Source organism: Malurus melanocephalus, unplaced genomic scaffold, assembly GCF_030028575.1.
Source record: "Malurus melanocephalus ecotype Western Australia unplaced genomic scaffold, MMel_1.1 scaffold_57, whole genome shotgun sequence".
Classification (NCBI taxonomy): Eukaryota; Metazoa; Chordata; class Aves; order Passeriformes; family Maluridae; genus Malurus; species Malurus melanocephalus.
The window spans coordinates 1128611-1147441 of record NW_026623289.1 but is presented as its reverse complement, the minus strand read 5'-3'; the positions used below and the strand labels follow the sequence as shown (position 1 = coordinate 1147441).

General features: G+C 40.7%; 3 protein-coding genes across 11 annotated transcripts in view; 1 reads left to right on the top strand and 2 right to left on the bottom strand.

Annotated features, from left to right (window-relative positions):
• The window catches only part of XRCC3 (X-ray repair cross complementing 3), a 10655-nt gene extending 7766 nt beyond the window's left edge, over nucleotides 1-2889 (bottom strand). The window contains exons 1-3 of the mRNA XM_057365713.1: nucleotides 2724-2889; nucleotides 1301-1413; nucleotides 811-948 (exon numbers count right to left, since the gene is read on the bottom strand). Of these exons, the coding sequence (XP_057221696.1) occupies nucleotides 811-948; nucleotides 1301-1355 (193 nt within the window). The 5' untranslated portion in view covers nucleotides 1356-1413; nucleotides 2724-2889. The remainder of the gene's footprint in view (nucleotides 1-810; nucleotides 949-1300; nucleotides 1414-2723) is intronic.
• Nucleotides 2890-3356: 467 nt separating this feature from the next.
• ZFYVE21 (zinc finger FYVE-type containing 21) lies at nucleotides 3357-18329 on the top strand. 2 transcript variants are annotated; one of them, XM_057365710.1, is made up of 8 exons: nucleotides 3357-3606; nucleotides 9086-9136; nucleotides 10428-10596; nucleotides 12284-12359; nucleotides 12729-12820; nucleotides 13602-13655; nucleotides 15089-15231; nucleotides 16058-18329. In XM_057365710.1, the coding sequence occupies exons 1-8, from the start codon at nucleotides 3484-3486 to the stop codon at nucleotides 16091-16093; spliced, it is 744 nt and encodes a 247-aa protein (XP_057221693.1). In that variant the 5' UTR covers nucleotides 3357-3483; the 3' UTR covers nucleotides 16094-18329. The 2 variants fall into 2 exon arrangements, with proteins under 2 accessions (XP_057221693.1, XP_057221694.1); XM_057365711.1 differs by lacking the exon at nucleotides 13602-13655 and having other exon boundaries at nucleotides 3371-3606.
• PPP1R13B (protein phosphatase 1 regulatory subunit 13B) overlaps nucleotides 17133-18831 on the bottom strand; it is a 79074-nt gene continuing 77375 nt past the window's right edge. For all 8 annotated transcript variants that reach the window (XM_057365703.1, XM_057365701.1, XM_057365702.1 and 5 more), the window contains one exon: nucleotides 17133-18673. In XM_057365703.1, coding sequence (XP_057221686.1) covers nucleotides 18632-18673 — 42 coding nt within the window. In that variant the 3' untranslated portion in view covers nucleotides 17133-18631. The remainder of the gene's footprint in view (nucleotides 18674-18831) is intronic.

Below are 18831 nucleotides of genomic sequence, written 5' to 3'. Positions count from 1 at the left end.
GTTCATATCTACAAGGGATGCTTTCTTTGTTGATGGAAAATTTGGAAAATTTCCCTAATTCAGCCTGATCTTCCTCACCTCCCTCTCCCCACAAGATCTACTGCTGAATRTCTGTTCAAATATTGATAATTTACAGAGTTCTTTCCTCCTCTCAAAGTTCTTTTTTCATTTCTCTGCCCTCTAGTGTGTTCCTGTGGAAAGCTACCCTCTGGGGAAACTTTGACAGCAAGATTCAAGCACAGTAATTAGGGAARTGGAAAGCAATAGCAGAGTATAAAACAGCACAGCAGGCATCAGGTCAAAGCCTGAAGACACATGCTTTTTTTCTTGCAATCACAAGAAAATAGCTTTTAAGTACAGAGCTGTCATTAAGGATTTGTAAAGGAAGAGCTTTTAGGCCCTGTTTGGTTTGGAATGAGGTGTTTATGACAAATCAGTTTACAAAACTTTTAATATATAAATTTTTCAATTAGTCTTAGTCCAAAAGGGAAACAGTGAGAGAGAGGAAGAAAGTGTGAAAGAAAAAGGAAATATTATGTTCCTGTAATTATGTTTCTCCGACTGGAGGATCATTTTGTCCTTTTTCAAGCAGGCTTGATCCTGAAAAATGACCCATCCACCTCATTTACCCAGGTGTAGGGAAGCCGTTCTTAGTATAGATAAGTAATTCACTACAGCATAATAAAAACACTTGCATTTTCATTTTAAACCCACATTACTGTGTCRTTGAGGAGCCAGAACCATATTTTCTCCCAGTGACAGTTACTTTGGGATTTAGATAGAAGACTTTTCATGCACTGACTGCATTACCTGTGAGCATGCTGTCCCTCCTCAGTGTGCGAGAGATTGTTTTCAGCAGGCACTGGATGTCTGCACTGGAGAGCTTCATCAGTCTCTGCAGGTCTGCTCCAGAGAGGTTTAAAATCTCTTTTACTGATTTTATGTCAGCTGAAATTAGAGGAATTTTTATAAATACTTTGGGCTGGATCACAGTCCTACCCAGAAGTTTTCCCAATTTCTACTTCTCAGTTACTTGAGGTTTATATACGCTGCATTCTTATAAGGTGGGCAGGTAACACTCACTTTGAACATACCAAYACAGGCTGTAAAATTGTTTGGAAAATGATTATTGAAGCATGGGCAAAACCCARCACTTCTGATTACTCCAAAATCTTCTTTATGAAATACTTAATTACAGTTTTAAKTGTCGCTCTGCAGGCTCATACCCACAAACACAATTATGTCAGGGATGTCACTATGGTGACAGATCTGTTAGTGARACACTGGAAAATTAAATTACCTTTTTTTAGAGCAGCAATTGTTTTAGGGTTCAAGTCAAACTGGTCCCAATCCATCTCCTGACACAGCACAGCAATGAGCAGCACATCCCGTAATTATATGTGATTAAAGTGGCTTTTATCACAGACAAATGCAAGAAAAAAAATAGGTATAAATCAGTGTCAAAAGTTTCCAAATAAAAAATAAAAAAATATTTTTAACAACATAGTTATCTTAGCGCAGTAACAATTCTTCTGGGATTATTGTTATGAGAATCATGGACATCATTATTATTTGATATATAGATATTATTTTATTAGGGGATGAGTTGGCCAGCAGGCTGAGGAMGGTGATCCTCTACTCAGCCTTAGTAAGGAAACACTTGGAGTGTTGTGTTCAGTTCTGGGCTCCCCAGTACCAGACGCACAAGGAACCACTGGAGAGGGTCCAGGTGAGGCCACAAAGGTGACGAAAGTTTGGAGTATCTCTGGAACATCATTGTATGAGACTGTGGGAGCTGGGCCTGTTTAGTCCAGAGARGACTCAGAGGGGATCTCATCAATGCATATCAGTATCTCAAAGGTGGGTGTCAGAGGATGCCAGACTCTTTTCAGTGGTGCCCAGAGACAGGACGAGGAGTAATGGCAATAAAATAAAACACAAGAAGTTTCATGTCAACACGAGGAAGAACTTACATTGAGGGTGGCAGAGCACTGGAACAGGCTGCCCATGGAGCCTCCCTCTTTGGGGATATTCCAAACCTAATCCAAATCTGGATGATCTTTGGACTGGATGATCTCCAGAGGTCTCTTCCAACCCTGACTATTCTGTAATTCAACCCTTTGGCAGAAGTTTTCTCTGATGGCTGTTTATATATATCCTATTAAAGAGGCCAGCTAATAATCCTGCAGTTAAGAACTACTAGTAATTTCAATGACCTGTAATTCCACATAGTGCTTGTGCTCTGGACTCAAGCTTAAATAAACTGGACAGTCATTTCAAGTCAGATTTTCATTTTCAAATATCAAAAAAAACCTCATACACAAGCACTTTGGGATGACCCAGGATTACTCATGCATTGGACAGACAAATACACATTTGTTTGCTGAAAACAAATTTAATATTAAATCATTAAAATCTGTTTGTTTCTTGTGRTGATATTAAACAGCTCTTTTAATACTTTGGCCCAAAACACAATAATTTAGCACTGTGGCTGCCTAGATAAGTACTATAAAGATTTTAGCATTATTCTRACACTCTTTATGAAAGATTGCAGCAGACAGCCAGAAGTTATGAGAATATATGACTTTATAAACAACCCCTTTTTCAACATGGGGAGGAAAAGTTGTCATGGATGCTGATCACAGATTAAGAGAGGCAACAGTTACTTTTAAACAACACCCATTTAAAGCAACATTTTAGAAGGTTTAGAAGCCGAGATTTACCAGAATCAATCATAATTGCGACGACCCTTGACTGAAGGGCTCCAAAACATTGCGCACCCTCCGCTCACAGGAAATCGCTCGACTGATGAGGCACAGGGGAGAGCGAAACAGCAGGAGCGGCTCACGGAGCAGTCGCAGGTGTCCCAMGGTCCCGGCACGGCCGGAGCGASAGSGGCGCACACACGGAAGGCCGAGCTCGGCRCCGCCACCGCGCCCTCAGCCCCTCACGAATCCCCCGCCGCCGCCGCAGCCAATCAGCGAACAGCTCGCCCGCCGCGGGCCAATCAGAACTCCCCCGAGCGACCGCCTCGGCGGGACAGCCAATGGTGGGGCGGTGCTCGGCGCGCGGGCGGAGCGCCGCTCTCTCCCTCCCGTGGGGCCGAGGGGGAGCGGCGGGGCTGAGGCTGAGSCGGGTCAGAGCCTCCCGCAGGCGCTGCGGCTGCAGGTCCCCGGCGGAGCCGCCTCTCGATGCCGCGGGGCCCGAGGCGCCCGCTCATGGGTCGGTCGTGCGCTTCCTTGAACGCGGAACTCGGGGGCGCGGCTGTGGCGCCCGCACCCTTCGCTTCCGGGTTGCSGGCAGGGAGGAGGGCGGGAATAACACGGCTGGGGACACGGGATTGGCTGGGAAGCCCTGAGCGGGTGGGCGGGGCTGAGGAATTGCTGCTTCCCATTGGTTGTTTGCCGTGCCCGTCCCGCAGGGTGGGGCTGCCATTGGTCGGCGCCGCGCCCGTCCCGTGGCGGCGGCGGCGCGCGGGGGAAGATGTCGGGCGGCGACGCGAAGAAGCTGGTGCGCTCCCCGAGCGGGCTGCGCATGGTGCCCGAGCACCGCGCCGCTCGCAGCCCCTTCGGCCTGGACGAGCCGCCCTGGGTGCCCGACAARGAGGTACCGCCGGGGCGGGGAGCGSMRCGCCTCCCTTTCCCCCTTTCCGCTTTCCTTTCCCCTTTCCTTTTCCCCATTCTCTTCGCTTTTTTATTTCCCGTAGATTAATGGATTAAAGGACGCAAAGAAAGGGCTGTCACTCGTTCTTCAGAAGTGTGCGGCTTAGTCGTGGAAATTTGTGTGATTTGCTGATTTAGAAGTGTAGCGAGCCGTGCAGCCTGGCTTTAAATGCTTTTAAAAATGTTGCTGAAGGCCGTGTAGGTTGAAAACTAATTGTATAAATTATTAAGGTAATAAAGCTGTGTTAGAATAGTCCTTCTGGCTCTTGGTGTGAGTGTTCGTATTGTTAAACAATCATTGAACAACTCAGTCTGTTTCAGTCAACTTTGCTTTTAAATAATTACCAAGTAACAACGCATCGTGATATTTTTAATTTCATGAAATGAGAGTTACTTGTTGCCAGTCCCTGCGGCCAGATGCTCATACAACATAGAATCCATTGTTTGTTTATTTATTTATTGCCAGCGTTCTGTGGTGTGGACACACGCCAGTGCATTTAAATGTGACCGGAATGAAGATTTATTTTAGATGAGCCAAAGTGAATTTAAGCCGGGAGTCATCCAACAAAGCCGTTCTTTGGCAGATTCGGACGTGGCTGGKCTGTTTTGTATGGGAACACCGAGTTCTCCCTTGGTTAGGAATGAGGAAGAAAGGTTTTTTTTCTACCTGGTATCTCTTGAGACAGCAAGTTCTGTGTGAAAGTAATAATAATTTTCGAGGCTTGCTCTGCCAGCACAGCTTCTGCTCAGTTGGCTCAGACCGACCTGTACTGCTGTAAAGGGTGGGAGTAGTCAGTAATTTGCTGGGTTTGTCCAAAACAACCCGGTTTTTTGGAAAGTGAGTATTCAGTTCATTCTAACAAGCAGTATCTTGTGGGAGTTTTCTTGAGTTACTCTCTTTATACATAAAAACCCCTCSCAGCCATGAGCAGCAGCTGTTTTGTGTCTCACACCAGGTGTGGGTAAGGTGAATTTTCCGAGGAGCCCTTGGAGTGTTTGAGGCCGAGCTGCTGCGGGGTCTGGGTGTGTCGCTTGTGGGCTCTGTGTTTATCTGCGAGCTCCCAGCAAAGTCCCAGCACTTCTTGGGCGAGTGGTTTCCCTTTGTGCTGCTTCTGCTGCATCCTGTCCACTCACCTGGAAACCTGATCCTGACATCATCTTCATCAGGGCATATCGTTTGTGCAACAGTTCAGTTTAAATTAGTTTTTTCCCTCACCTTCTGAAGTGCAGTTTACTATGTCAGTAGTCCTTGATTACMGCAAACTARTTKTATTAAGGAAAACAAAGTACCTCTAACTCAATTCTGATATGTACAACCATCTTAATTGCTCTGAAGATTGTTTGGGGATTGTCGTAGGGTTTGTTTAAACTAGTCAGATATATTTAGAGAATTAAGTGTGCGTATTTTAGATACATCAGTCTGATGTCCGTTGTTGGTTTCAATTTTSYATTACATTTGTATTGCAGGTATTCATTCTCCTTAAAATTCARCTTTTCCCCTATAGTCTGCTGGTCAGTAGATGSAGGGTATTAAATTGTGACTGAATGTGCTCAATGRTATTTGCTATTGAGARGAWGTGTGATAGRGAYARGTACTTTAAATGCATTTGTTAATACAAGATTCAGAATATGAATTCTTATTTTGTSGCTAGTAATTTTATRGRTTTYTGGWAGTATTTAAGAATTCTGACATCCCTTTGGTTAATTGCCAAATAGGYTACAGGCCTTTTCCTTAAATAAAACAGGTATGTGATACACAGGGAAGCTTAAAAACTCCATGKTTTTGTTAAGAAATTAAACTTGAAGAGACATTGTAACCTAGGTAGTGAATTAGTTGAGAGTGCTTGCTCTTGTTACTGTGTCAGACATAATTAAAAATGAAATGTCTGTGTCCAAGACAAGACCTTGAGTGGTATTAGCAAATGCTGATCTGGCTTTTCAAATCCATTGGCTTTTTCTGTGCCTCAAGTAACGCTCACAAATCCAGTAGCTTTATTTTTCTTATGCAAGAAGAGTCTACTGGCTTTTTTTTTAAAATTAAGGCCACCTAAGGATAATAGCAGTTTGTAGTTTTGTGAAGCTTATATRGCATTGAAATATAATTCAGTTTTTAATTTTTATGTCACAAGATTATACAGTCTTAAAAATATCAGTTACTATGAGGAATTTGAAATGGAAGGCTGTAGCAGGACTACTGCAAACCTCGCTTTTGAGAGTCTTATTTGTAACACAGATAATGAGTTGGGATGGATTTATGAAAATCGGTGCTAAGCATCATTAAATTTGAGACAGAACTTAAAATGGTCTCTGCATGTGCCTTGTCTGACTCAGAATTTCTTTGTTAATTGCCAGCAGAGCTTAATTGATGACATTTCTGTTAAGGAAATCTTAGATAGAAATTGAGTAAAATTTGGCAGTTTGCCTGCAGAGGTGGCCAAACCTCATGGCATCCAGCTGTGTGCCAGATGTTTCTGTGGCTGAGGAACAGTGTGTGCTGCAGAGGAGCTGACAGATGTGGTAAAAGGGGTTCYCTGGGGCTCCTCAGTGGCTGCAGGAGGGAACTGAGCTTTCCTTGGCTGTCTCCTCCCTTGGCTCAGGCTCTTGCTGGTTGTGTGGCAGAGCTGCCCTTGGACTGCTGGCARAAAATCCAGGCTCAGGCAGTGAACTGGCCTGGGCAGCTGCAGTGTCAGAGAGCACCATGAGCTCTCTGCCCTCTGTTTGCATCCTGCCCTTTCCCCTCTAGCCTTGGCTGCTGTGGCCAGGTGTGTTCCWGGTGGGATTTCCTGAAYGTTTTTGTTTGCAAAGGTTCCCTGTGTTAAGGAGCTCTGCCTGGTGTTCCCATCCATCACTTCTTGAATCACTCTTACTATTTATGCAAATAAAGCATGTGAAGTGTAACTATAGATTCCTGTCCATCGATGGGATTCCCASCTCTAGCTGGATCAGTGGGATTCTAGAAATCATTGTCACACTTGAGCAGCCCCCTGAGAAGTTCCATTCTGTTTGCAGTGAACCTGCTGTTGGTATTTTTAAATTAATGCCAAGATCTAACAGCTGTTGGATGTTCTTCCATTTTCCTCTTGCTRGATGAAGTAATCTGGTACTGGCATTGGTGGTTGACTGCACATGAAATGAATGTACTTGTGGCATGAATTCTTATTTAATTTCTTGCTTCACATCTTTTCATTTGAAGACACGAGAGGTAACTTGGACATTGTGCTTCCTTCTCTGTTGAAGTGATAAAACCCCTCCAAGCAATAAAGCTTAATTCAGTACTTGAATTATGTCACTGTACTTATGTCACTGAATTATACACTGTACTTATGTCACTGTATGGATGAGTAGGAAGAATTCACCTTTCAAGATGTTTTCAATAAATATCCCAGGCAAAGAAGAAGTGGATATTATGCAAATGGTTCACTTGATTCTGGTTACTTAAAGCCAAAATACTTCGAAGGAATAGTGTCTTGAGCCTGCTTGTGTCAGAACGTTTTCCTAGGAAAATCCCATTTTGTAATGCCAACTACCATGTGCAACTTGACTTACAATTTATTTAGGACTKCTCTTTGTATCAGGCAGGGCTGTCATTGTGGGTCTGGAATTCAGAAATACTTTTCTATGGTTTGTGTTAAATAAGAGGATGGATAATTTTGTTCCTTCCTAAAAAATACTATTATGTTTAGCATAGAACTCTGTATGAAATCTATGTAGCACAGTATTTAGAAGAGTTTGGGGTTTGTTTTYTTTCCCCCACTCTAGCTTGTGACTTGTGGTTTCTGCTTTTTGCAAACCCTGACCCCCCGCCCTTAAAAACCCAGCCTAGACCAACTAAAAAAACCCCACCACCACCAAAACCCAATGAAAAACTCCCACATTTTCATTAAGAAAATGAATTAGAACCCAGGTAACTGCTGAAATTGCTTCATAATGAACGTTATTTATCAGTGAGTGTTAAAAAAAAATGAGCTTCTCTGCAGGCACTSTGAAAAGATGTTTTTGGATGCCTTAGCTCAGTGTTATTTAAAACAATTCAGGAACACTTCTAAGTTCTCTTGTGTGGGATTTAGAAACAGCTTGTTGTAACAAATTCTGCAAGTAATAAAGCTTAATTCAGTAGGTGTTTCCGTTCCACTGCAGTGACTGCCATTACCCTCTAATGTGTTAAACGTCTGTTTAGACAGTAGAACATTTCATATAAACTATCGCCAATTATTAACAAGCTCACACTTCAAAAGGACATTAAAAGCTTCTGGAGAATTTTTAATTTAGCTGCTGTAGTATTTTCTTGGCTGCAGTTGTTGAACTTGTGACAGTGATTGAATATCTTCTGGAGCAAAAGTCCCTGAATAGCAGCTGTTGTAACCTGAGGGGAKGTATAGGAGAAAAAGGGTTAAGTWTTGAAATATGTTAATTAAAGGCAAAGGTTGATTACTGTGTGCTTAGCAAAGAGCACCTGCTCTGCTTAGGGCGTGTGTTTAAGGGGACATTTCTGCTGCAGTCTGAGATAGTCTGATTTAAGGAGTTGCAGTTTCTAGAGTTATAAATTTTACTACAGGACCTAACCATGTTCTCCTGATTAGGATGTCAAGCATAATTTTGCATTAATGTTTGCAAGTAAATATAGCAAAAATTGCATTAGAAGCCTCAGACACTGGGGTTTGATGTGTGAATAAAAATATGTAAAGTTTTGTTGAAAATCCAGCSATCTAAGGGCTGAGTATCAGCCCTTTGGTAGGTGACTTTTTGTAATGAAGATTTTGATTGTCCAACAGTGACTTCTGGTTGTTTACACAATCAAAATTGTCACCCCTTAAACTGTACTTAGTTGCAAGAGAGACTCCTTCAGTTTTTTCCTGGCATTTTTTTGAAAGAAGTGTGGGTGTAAGTTTGTTTTAGGAAAGAGATATTTCAGGAARTGACTTTTTGTAGCTGGAATAAACATTAGGTCCTGGTGGTTTGGAAGAAAACCAAGTATCTCTTAGCATGTTTCAAAAATGTGTGAGTATTGAGAGCATTAAAATGTGTAAACAATGTTTTAGATAGGCAGCAGAGGATCATAGTAGAAGGCAGTGAGGACAACTTACATAAAAGCAGTTGACTCTKGAATATAGGGCTGTCTGGATAGCCAAATATTACCAAACATGCTAAGTACTTGTGAGTTGTAGTTTTGCCTGCTGGCAGGATGCACTRTTCATTAAAAGGGAAGTTTGGCAGCTTTTTTTTTTTGTCTTACAAATGGGGATGATGTTATTTTTCTACAACAATATTAAATGAAAGCCATCTATGGTAAAAAGAAGAAGGATGGAAATTGGTTGGAGGTGTTTCTTTATAGGGCATAATAGAAAGTTCATTCATTGTATATGGTGGTAGAATTAAAGGTATAAAGAATTTGTAGATTAATCTTAAYTTGTACTGTTTTCTAGTGCCCAAGATGTATGCAGTGTGACACAAAATTTGACTTCATAACTAGAAAGGTAAGAAAACAATGAAATACTAAATACTAAGCAGTAATTGTTGTAAAATACTAATATGGACATATTTTGAAAAGTAAGCCAGGATTTATCTTGTGTTTGGAGGAGAATTTCCAATTATATAGCAAGTGTACACTACACAATTAGGCTCACTGAATGAAAACACTAACATTAAATTATGTTCATTAATGGTAAGAGGTGGAATGCATGTTGGTGTGCAGAATGTGACCTGGAGAATTCTGCGAAGCACCCTCTCAAAGAAGGCCAGCAGTGATTTTTAGGAAGGAATATYATTCCTTTGTATAATTACATTGACAGGCTTGAAGAAAGATATGGAAGTCTGACTTGTAGTGCAGTGACAMAGTTCATGTTTTTTAATTTAAATGTTTGGAGGGAGAGGGAAGGAGAAATTTTAAACCAGACACACTCATGTGTTATACCAGATGAGAAGCTGCTGTGTTTCACTTCTGTTAGCTTTGAGAAGCAATGGGAGATAGATACTCCAGAGAACTTTGCAGAACATTTGGARGGAAAGCCTAACACTGACCAAAACTGCAGTGTTATCAGTTCCTTTATCAAACTKTCAGGCTTGCTGTGAGCCACAAATCAGTTCCTGCTTGCCTGGGAATTCTTGTTCTGTCATGAGAAATTGCATCAGGAAGATCTGGCACTGTCACGCCCCAGCAGTGATCTGGAGCACAGGCCACTGGTTCACTGGGGCTGTGAAACACATTGCAATACTCATTCAGGTTTTGCAACTTCATTGCATTTGTACTGTGCTGCCTGATACTTTTGGTAAGAGGAATAGCTTTAGGTTCTGAGGATGAAGATTTTTATATTTTTTTCCTTGAGAGAAACTTGAGAATAAGTTTTTAAAAAGAAAAATGGTATCTTCATTTGAAGAAAAATAGAAACTTCGGTTGAATATCCCCAGGATCTTTGTGGGAGATCCTTCCCAGAAGTGGGAAGGAACCTGAAAACCATTCTTCTCTTGGGTTTTTATTGACAGTGAAGGATTTACTGGGCATCAGAGAAGCTCTTTCCTGTCTCTTCTGYTTCCGAAGTATCTTTACAGAGTGCCAGCAAAGGCTTAGAGTGCTGCTATTCATAGTATACTCAGTTCTTTATGTCCAGCCTTCAGAGATTCCTGTCTGCCACTGTGTCAGTTAATTTCCTTTACCTGTCCCTCAACTTGCACATTTCACACCTGAGAAACTGTTGTAATAACCTTACCGAATGATTCCTTACCAGTTTCCTTTTTAAATAAATAAAGAAAATGTTTTTTCCTGCTTAGCATCATTGCCGAAGGTGTGGGAAGTGTTTCTGTGACAARTGCTGCAGTAAAAAAGTGCCTCTGCCTCGCATGTGCTTCGTGGACCCCGTGCGCCAGTGTGCCGAGTGTGCCCTGGTCTCACAGAAAGAGACAGAGTTCTACGACAAACAGCTCAAAGTGCTCATGAATGGTAAGCACTGAATGCACAGATGTGCTGTTTCCATCTCATTTATATTTATTCAAATCTAATCAACAGCAGGAGTAATGTCTATTGTCCAAAAAGTTGCGTTTTTGTCTCCTTTTTTCAGTTAATAAGTCTGTGTTAATGGTCTGTTTAGAGAGAGGTTCACAATCCTTAGTCATGTTCATGCATCTCAGTTTGTAATTCTTTGTCTCTATAAAGAGTGATTTAATTAAAGGCAAATTTTTAGTGCCTGTAAGAACAGACGTGTGTGCAGTTGGTATTTTCTGTGAAATAATGCATCTTTTAGATATATTCCTGTTACATTAAATAAAGATGAAAAATGCTTTAGATAATAYTTTAATATTTTCAAACCAGATACAGTGCTTGTTTCAAGCTTCATCTGAGAGCTTTGATCGTGTCCATRGCCTACAGCTGTGGTTGATGTCAGGTCATCATGAGTACTCAGTTTTCCAAACCTACATGCAATACAGTAGTTCATGTTCCAGTTACATTAAGAAATCAGAATCTTCCATTTTTAAAATATTCTGTGATCCTTCAGTGCTTTTTGATGATCTCTCAGTATGATGTCAGTGTACATAATGGGTAAGCTAAGCCTCACATGTGATGGGCGTGGATGTTCCTGGGGAGGTCCTGGGTTTAGAAAGGAGTGTGTTCATCCCTGCAGCACATAAATCATTCTTCACTCTGCTTTGCCATCAGGGTGTAGACGAGTTTTTAAATCACATCTTTTAAACTGAAGAATTTTTTTTTAAGCTTGTCTTGTTTGCATTCMTGTTCTGAAGTTGTTCCTGGCTTGCTCTGTGGAGGCACAGCTTGTGGTCAGAGAGATGGTGATGGTGGATGTGATGTCCTCGTGCTGTGATGTCCCTGCCCAGTCTTGGTGCTGCTGTCTCTGTCTCACTTCAGCAGCAGGACAAGAGTCCGTGCTGGGGGTCAGGGAGCCTGGGTAAACTGTGGAGCCACGAGGTGCAACTCTGTGGGGCTGCATAGTTCAGGTTATGGGAAGAGACTGCAGACCATTTGGCAGGGCTGGGTGTTACTGCCTTCATTTCCCAGACCAGCACCACTGGGATTAGGTAATACAGGGAGTATGAGGCATGGAGCAAGTAAAGGGGTTCTGAGTCACCTCTCTARTGTAGCAACAGTGACTTTACCCATGTCAAAGCAGTTTTGAGGGGGAGGAAATACAGCATGAAGGCTGAAGTTCATTGACCTCACAATAAGACTGAGCCAGCTTTCAGTAATGAAAAAGAGATGTCTTACTGTTTCTTAAGCATAGAACTGAAGGTCATGTTCCACTATTAAATTGTTCTGACTTTTTTTTAATACTGAAATAATAATTTGTGTTACAGTGACCGCAGAGGGTCTTTAATTGCCTGTCTTTGCYCCCTCCAAATTTCTTCTCATTTTTAAAGGATTCCTCTTGGATATCTGCATCTCTACAAGTGGGAGAAATTGCATAGCATGTGTGAAAGGTCCTGTGAYTCAGAACATGATAATTAAAGATCAGGTTTTTACACTGAGTGTTCTACTGATGTTAATCAGTTAACATTTCAGTTATTCTCTTATTTCACTCAATTCAGTGTATTAGTAAGTAAAAGTCATTATTTCTGATACTTCAATGYTCCTTCTTGAATTCTGTAATTAGAGTACTAAAACATTTTTTTTCCAGGTGCTACATTCTTTGTAACTCTGGGAACATCTGATAAATCTGAGCTCATGGTTTGTCGACTTTCCAACAACCAGAGGTGAGAAAGATTGGTAGAAATTCCACTCATAAACTATAATATTGTTGCATTCACAGTTTTATTTTTACATAATAACCTAAAAAAAAAGAAGAGCAACATGCCTTGAGGATATTGGAGAGAGTAATCAGACTGGAAGAATAGATCCAACAATACTGGAACGTTTGTTTGAATTTATTAGCAATGTGGATTAGAATGTCTCGGAAGGGTGGGACTTCAGTGAAAAGTAGTATTTTCTGGTTGATTGCTCTCCTTCCTCACCCCAAAGAACACATAAACAGCATCACTCAGAGATTGTTTTAATTTTTGCCTTTGATTTGGACTTGATATTGTAGAAAAATAAATTGAAAAAAGTTTTCTTCTATTATCTAGATACCTGGTTTTGGATGGAGACAGCCACTATGAAATTGAAATTACACAGATTTCAACTGTTCAGATACTTACAGAGGGATTTACTCCTGGAGGTAATTTTTTTATTTAATACAAATGAACTATTAAGAAAAAAAAGTGAAGTTGTAATTATTGTTTGACGTAGACAGTGTATTCAGTGTAACTGTATTAGTTACAACTCAGAATAGAGCAGAGTGTGTGAAACTCTGGGATTTGGGGGAACACCTAAAGAGTGGGCAGCCCTTACAGCCTTAATGTGGGAGAGCCTCTTGATAAACATCAGTAAGGGTGGTCATCATCTCTTCCCTTGGGTAAATACAAATGTTTACTGATTTAAAAGCTCATAGAAGAGAAATGTTAGYCTTGGGTTGCTTCCATTTCAGAATTCAGCTGGGATTTTGCCTTGACTGGTACAAACATGGGTAACAGAATGAAGTGGGGGTGGKAATAAATAATTAAACTGTGCTTTCTTAATTTCATTCAAGATGAAGGGGTGGCCACATGAAACTGGTAAAATCTAAACTGGAGTGCAGCTACTTACTGCCCCATCTCTTACCAGATTTTAGAATATTTCAGGATSAACCTGAATATGATTTGACTGAAATGAGAACAAACAAGGTCAGGAATTTCAATATTTGTTCTTTATCAACACTTCTGTCACTGCTGGATTTTTCTAATTGCACAGCCCATCTGTGCAATATTCAGTCAGTACAGCATGTTAACTTGAATAAACTTACCTTGGTATTCAAATCAACCAGATGTATTGCTGAGTCACTTAATGCTCCTGTAATTCCATGTTCACTGCTCTTCTGACTGCTTTATCTCTTTTCTGCCTGCCTTCCTTCTTGATGGTAGAAAAAGATATTCACACTTACACCAGCCTTCTGGAGAGCCAGCCTGTTACTGAAGGTATCACCAGTGCCTTTGAGCATGACTCACCCAAGCATGTCATGACCCCCTCACATTTTTCTTCTCTGCAGTGCTGTTTATTTGCTTGATCCATAAATGTTGTTCATCCTGAGTTACGTTCAAGTCTGACATGTATCTGTTCCTTCCCATGTTCARTAAACCAAGAGTGAATGTTTTGTAACACTCTGAAAGAACTGAGGTACTCAAGGCCACCTTTAGAGCAAAGTGCTGTTGTCCATGCTTGGAGAAGGGAAGATGAGGAATGGTGTTGGCAGTGATACACAGTGTCACAAATCGCCTGCTTCAGCAGGTTGTGGAATTGGGTGTAGCAGAAATGAATACACACTCTGTGTGCTGTCCAGAGAGTGCACTGAAACAGTTAATTAAAGGCTTTCTTCTAAACAACTTTAAAAGAAAAGCCTCTTCTTTATGCAAGCTGTGTTCTGCCTGACTCAGTGCTGTCAGACATTGGTGAACTGGTCAAGGCTGTAGGTCTTTGATTTTCACTGGTTTATCACAGGTTTAGTAGACTCTTAATCCATTATTCTGACTGGAGGTGCAGGGAAGTGATTGTTGAATTTCCATGTATCGTAGGAGAGTAGAAAATAGCTTTTTAATGAACCCTGCTGTGGGCTTTTGATCGAGTTAGGTGCACCTAACAGCACTAACCAGATTGAATTTRGCTTAAGATTGTGATTTGTTTGGGCTCCTCAGATATTGCAGTAACAGCCTCCAGGAGCCCTCTCATGCAGACACYTTTTAAAAGAGCTTTGAAAAAAGTGTCCTGTGTATGCTGGTGCTGGTCTTGGGGCTTAGTTTATGCTCCAATGCTGCAGGAAGTAAYGACAATAACATTATCATTCTAAAAGTTGTTTTTTAATGTCTCTATTTTTGCTTTGGTTTATCTTCATGTCTGCAGCCTGAGTAAGAGAGGTACAAACACTGTTGTCAGAGTATTGTCTGTTGTACCAATTTCCTTCAGGAAGTAAGTGATGTTGCCAGCTGTTCTCTAGCCTTACGTAAGCATCCTTTGGCAGGTTTGGAGGGACTGCTGCCTGCTGTATCCAGCAGGATCCTGCTTTGCCATCAGTCTCATCACACACKAAGCCTACAGACAGCAGTATGAAACTGTGCTATCAATGCCTTAACATGGTGATAGTTATGAGGGTGTTCTAGGTGTGTGTGGCTTTACCTGGTGGCTGATGCAGRTTCTGTCTTGGTGCTTGGCAGAGAGAATTAAACAATACTGAGGCTGCAGGTTCCTCAGTACTGCCTGRCACTTTGAGCCATGGTCACAAGCTCCTTGGATCCAGCAGCTGCTCRTGCTCTCAACTGAGCAATGAGCACGTTCCTGCAAACATGCTCATGAGCCGGAAGTTGTGTCACTTGGCTGCCAAAACCTGCTGCTGTTCCAATGTTATTTCTCTTTTCAGGAGGCAATACTCGTGCCATAGGTATGATTCTGCAGTACAAGGTACCTGGGTCGGAGGAGGTGATGCAGATGAAGTTTACTGCCAGTGAAGACATCAGCTGTAACAAGAAGCTGTCAGCAAGCTGGCTGGCAGCTATGCATAAGGTAAGCAAAGCAGCCAAAACTTAGACAAGGCTGAAAAAAATTTGTGGGGTGGGGTGTTTAATAGCACCAAAGAGAGCATTCAGCCTTAGGACTATTTCTATTAATTTTTGTTAAAGACTTGTTGCTTAGAAAACAGAAACTATGTGTGCTTGTAATGAACATGACTTTAGCTTTATGCTCAGAGACCTGAAGAATTTATGCATTCCRAAGGGTTTCCCAAGATCTTACGGATGTTATTAGATGGAAAAAACTAGGAATTTAACTCCAAACTTCCTCAGGTGTTTGTTACTGGCTGAAGAATGYGCATTATGAAATACACTTTTGAACCTGAGTTGAGCTAATTCTTTTTACTACTTCGTGACAGTTCAGAGAAGTTGTTGTATTTGGAAAGAGAAGACTTCAGTCTTTTGGTGCTAGGCCCTGTAGGGGTAATTAAACTGAACGTTTATATGAAACTGAACGTTTATATTTACTAAGTGGAAAAAAACAAAGACCCACTCTAATCATTCACCTGATCAATTGCTGATCAGAACTGTGATTTACAATGTGCCTGCATGGGCAGGTTTATGGTTCTTTGCTGCTATTTTGGAGCTCCACAGCTGYCCCTACCCCCAACACTTAAGTCTGTTCAGCACAGTGTGCTCCAACTTYGTATTGCCATGTGAGTGCATTCAGCACTTCCTGAATGTTAGTACATGCCTCAGATGGAAGAAAATARGAGAATTTAAAGCCCTAGATTTAAAGGAGGTTTTCAGATGTATATGAAGCAGGTAAGATGGCTGCAAGTGAATTTTGAATTAATATTGACATTTTGCCTTTCTGTTAGGCAACAAAACTGCTCTATGAGTCTCGGGACCAGTGAGAACTGCAGATGTGGCCTCCTGAGGGCACACAGACACCAGCCTCCACAGATCTGCCTCTCACTTTGTGCTGATTTGACAGCTGGAAATATTTGCTGTTCTTGACTCTCATTCCAGTGTGGTTCATTATGTAAGAACTAGCAAATGCAATGTGAGTATTTTTTTGAACCATGAGTATTCACGGTAGTGTGCAATATGTATACAGTTAATGCTTTAAACAGCCTCACCTTTTAAGACTTTTGTATATTTTGTTAAGCCTTTATTGGCACTTAATATGAAAGTGACCTGCACTACAGCTAATGTACAGCACAACTTTTATAGTAACCATTATATATACTGTTTGCTACAGGAAGCAAACAAATGTGTATATCTCTTCTGCAGAGAATAGCTTTTGGGTATAGATCTCAGGTTTTTCCCTTTATCCAAATGTTTAAAATCAATGTACAAAAAAAATCTGCCTTAGATATGATTTTGTAGAAATCACGTGGGTTTTTTTAAACATTTCATTTTAAACATCTTAAATATTTCACCAAATAGYACCAAATTTGACTTACATGAACTTGACCTTGAAATTTTCACTTCTGTAATAAGCTTCCAGAATAATTTTTAGTTTTGTATTTTCTTTTTTGGTAACTAGCTTTTGTTAATCTAACTGTAATGCTCTCTGAACTTGTATACAATTTAATGTAAAAATATGAATAAATTAATTCACTTATTTAAAAAATGAGGTGTTATTATATTTTTTAATATACAACTTCTTTAGTGATGGACATCATGGTCTYTGGACTCTTAAAACTTTGACTTTTTCTAAGGAGCACCCAAATTTAATTTCTAAGTTAATTTCTCACAGTTGGAATAGTGGGATACTGGTGTAAGCAGTTTCCAAAAGTGGCACATCTTCAGTGAAGCTGATAAAAAATGGAGCAAAGGTGGCAGCGTTGATAGGTGGGACCTGGTAAGTTAAATTTTTTTTTTCATGCAGACTGACCACAGCCACATCTGCTGTTGAGACCTCTATGAAGAGAGTGGAGAATGCAGCCATGCCTTAGCAGTACTTTATTGTGCACATTTACATGTTCTCTGAATTAGTGTATCATAGGCTCTTGAAATCATCACATTCATGTAGCAAATTCTTCAACAATAATACCCTTTCACTTTTCACCACAATATATACAGTTAATGCTGACCTGTGGTAAAAGCAAGTTACAGCACTGCAGAAATGGATATATAAATTATACACAGAACTTGTACATGAAGAGTTAATCAAATTGCATACTGTTAAATGGGAGAAAAATTACAAGAAATATGGCTAAAACTTATAATGGGAAATTCAAAATATACTTTTGGTATATAAAATCATGTACAATTAAAATTCCAGTGAAGTGCCTGTTTGTGGGGTTGTTTTTTTTTGCTTGAAACTACCATGTAGTGGAACAGGTTATTGCATAACTTGCCTTGGCAGCAGGWGTGGGCTGCCAAGAACCACAGAAACTGTCCTCAAATAAGCTATTGCCTTTCTTAAATCCTTCTCTAAACCTTGTTTCTTTCTTCTCCTCGACTTGGCATCTACACGATCCTTTCTACATCTATCCAGTCCTTCATATTTTCTTCTAGACTGACTCAGGCAGACTTCAGGTGACACAGTATATATAACCCTTACCAGACTCTTACCCTTTTCAACTATTGCACTTTCATCCCTGCAGACATACAAATCCCTTAGGCTGCTGCAACTTCAGTACTAACTGTTGTGTCCAGGCTGGACAAGCTCRGGGGAATTAGTAGGGGAACCTTTACATTCGTAGAGGTAACACCGGTGCTGTAGGCTGAATAATAAGAAAATAAAACACCAAGTGAAATATTGTGTAGGGACTTCGAGAAGTGTACAAATACTGTTGGTTTTGTTAGTTCTCTAGCTTGATTCTAAATGCAAATAATGCAAGATGCTAGACTAGGTAAAGCTTTTGTTGGGGTTGTCCAGACTAGGATTTAAGTGTTTAGCATGGTGCCACCTAAAATCCTAGCCTTCACCAAGCTTTGGTAACTACTTAATTATGCATGTAACAGGTGAAGATCTCGTGTCCTAGAACCCAAAGAGCTGATCAGTAATGAGAACTCAACATTCACTGGTATTGAACAAAAATACCCAAAATCCTGCCATGGGACAGTTGCTGTGGGGGGGTTGGAGCAAACTGGACAGCGCATCTGCACCCTGCAAATGACACCTCTGAACATGGAACACAAGAAAGCTCCTACCACGGAACTCTGACTCGAAACACTGCRTTAGACGAGAGTTGGTGCAACACTGTCAGTAGTGGAGGTATCGCTCTCCTCATCAGTGCTGGGTCACACAGAAACGATCCTCATTTACAAACTGCAGATCTTGGAAATCGTGGATGCTGTCCATTTAACAAGAGAAAGCACCATTAAAACTAATTATCATAGTTTTATTTCTCTGTGTGAAATGATCAAAAATGATGGCTCCAGTGTATGTTCTAAGTTTCCAGTTACCAGCATGGTACTGCACTGTCGTACAACTGAATTCAAGCAAGGGTTCGCTGTCGAGGTTTGATTCGTGGATATAACTAAAAAAAGAGAATATAACAGTATTAGGTTTTGCATGGTTAATACTAACTTCAATAATTTATAACTAACTTCATAATTTATAACTAAGGGATTATAACTGATTAGGCAGAACTGGGTGATGTAGTATTTTGGGGATGTTCTTAGGCAACCTCTGAAA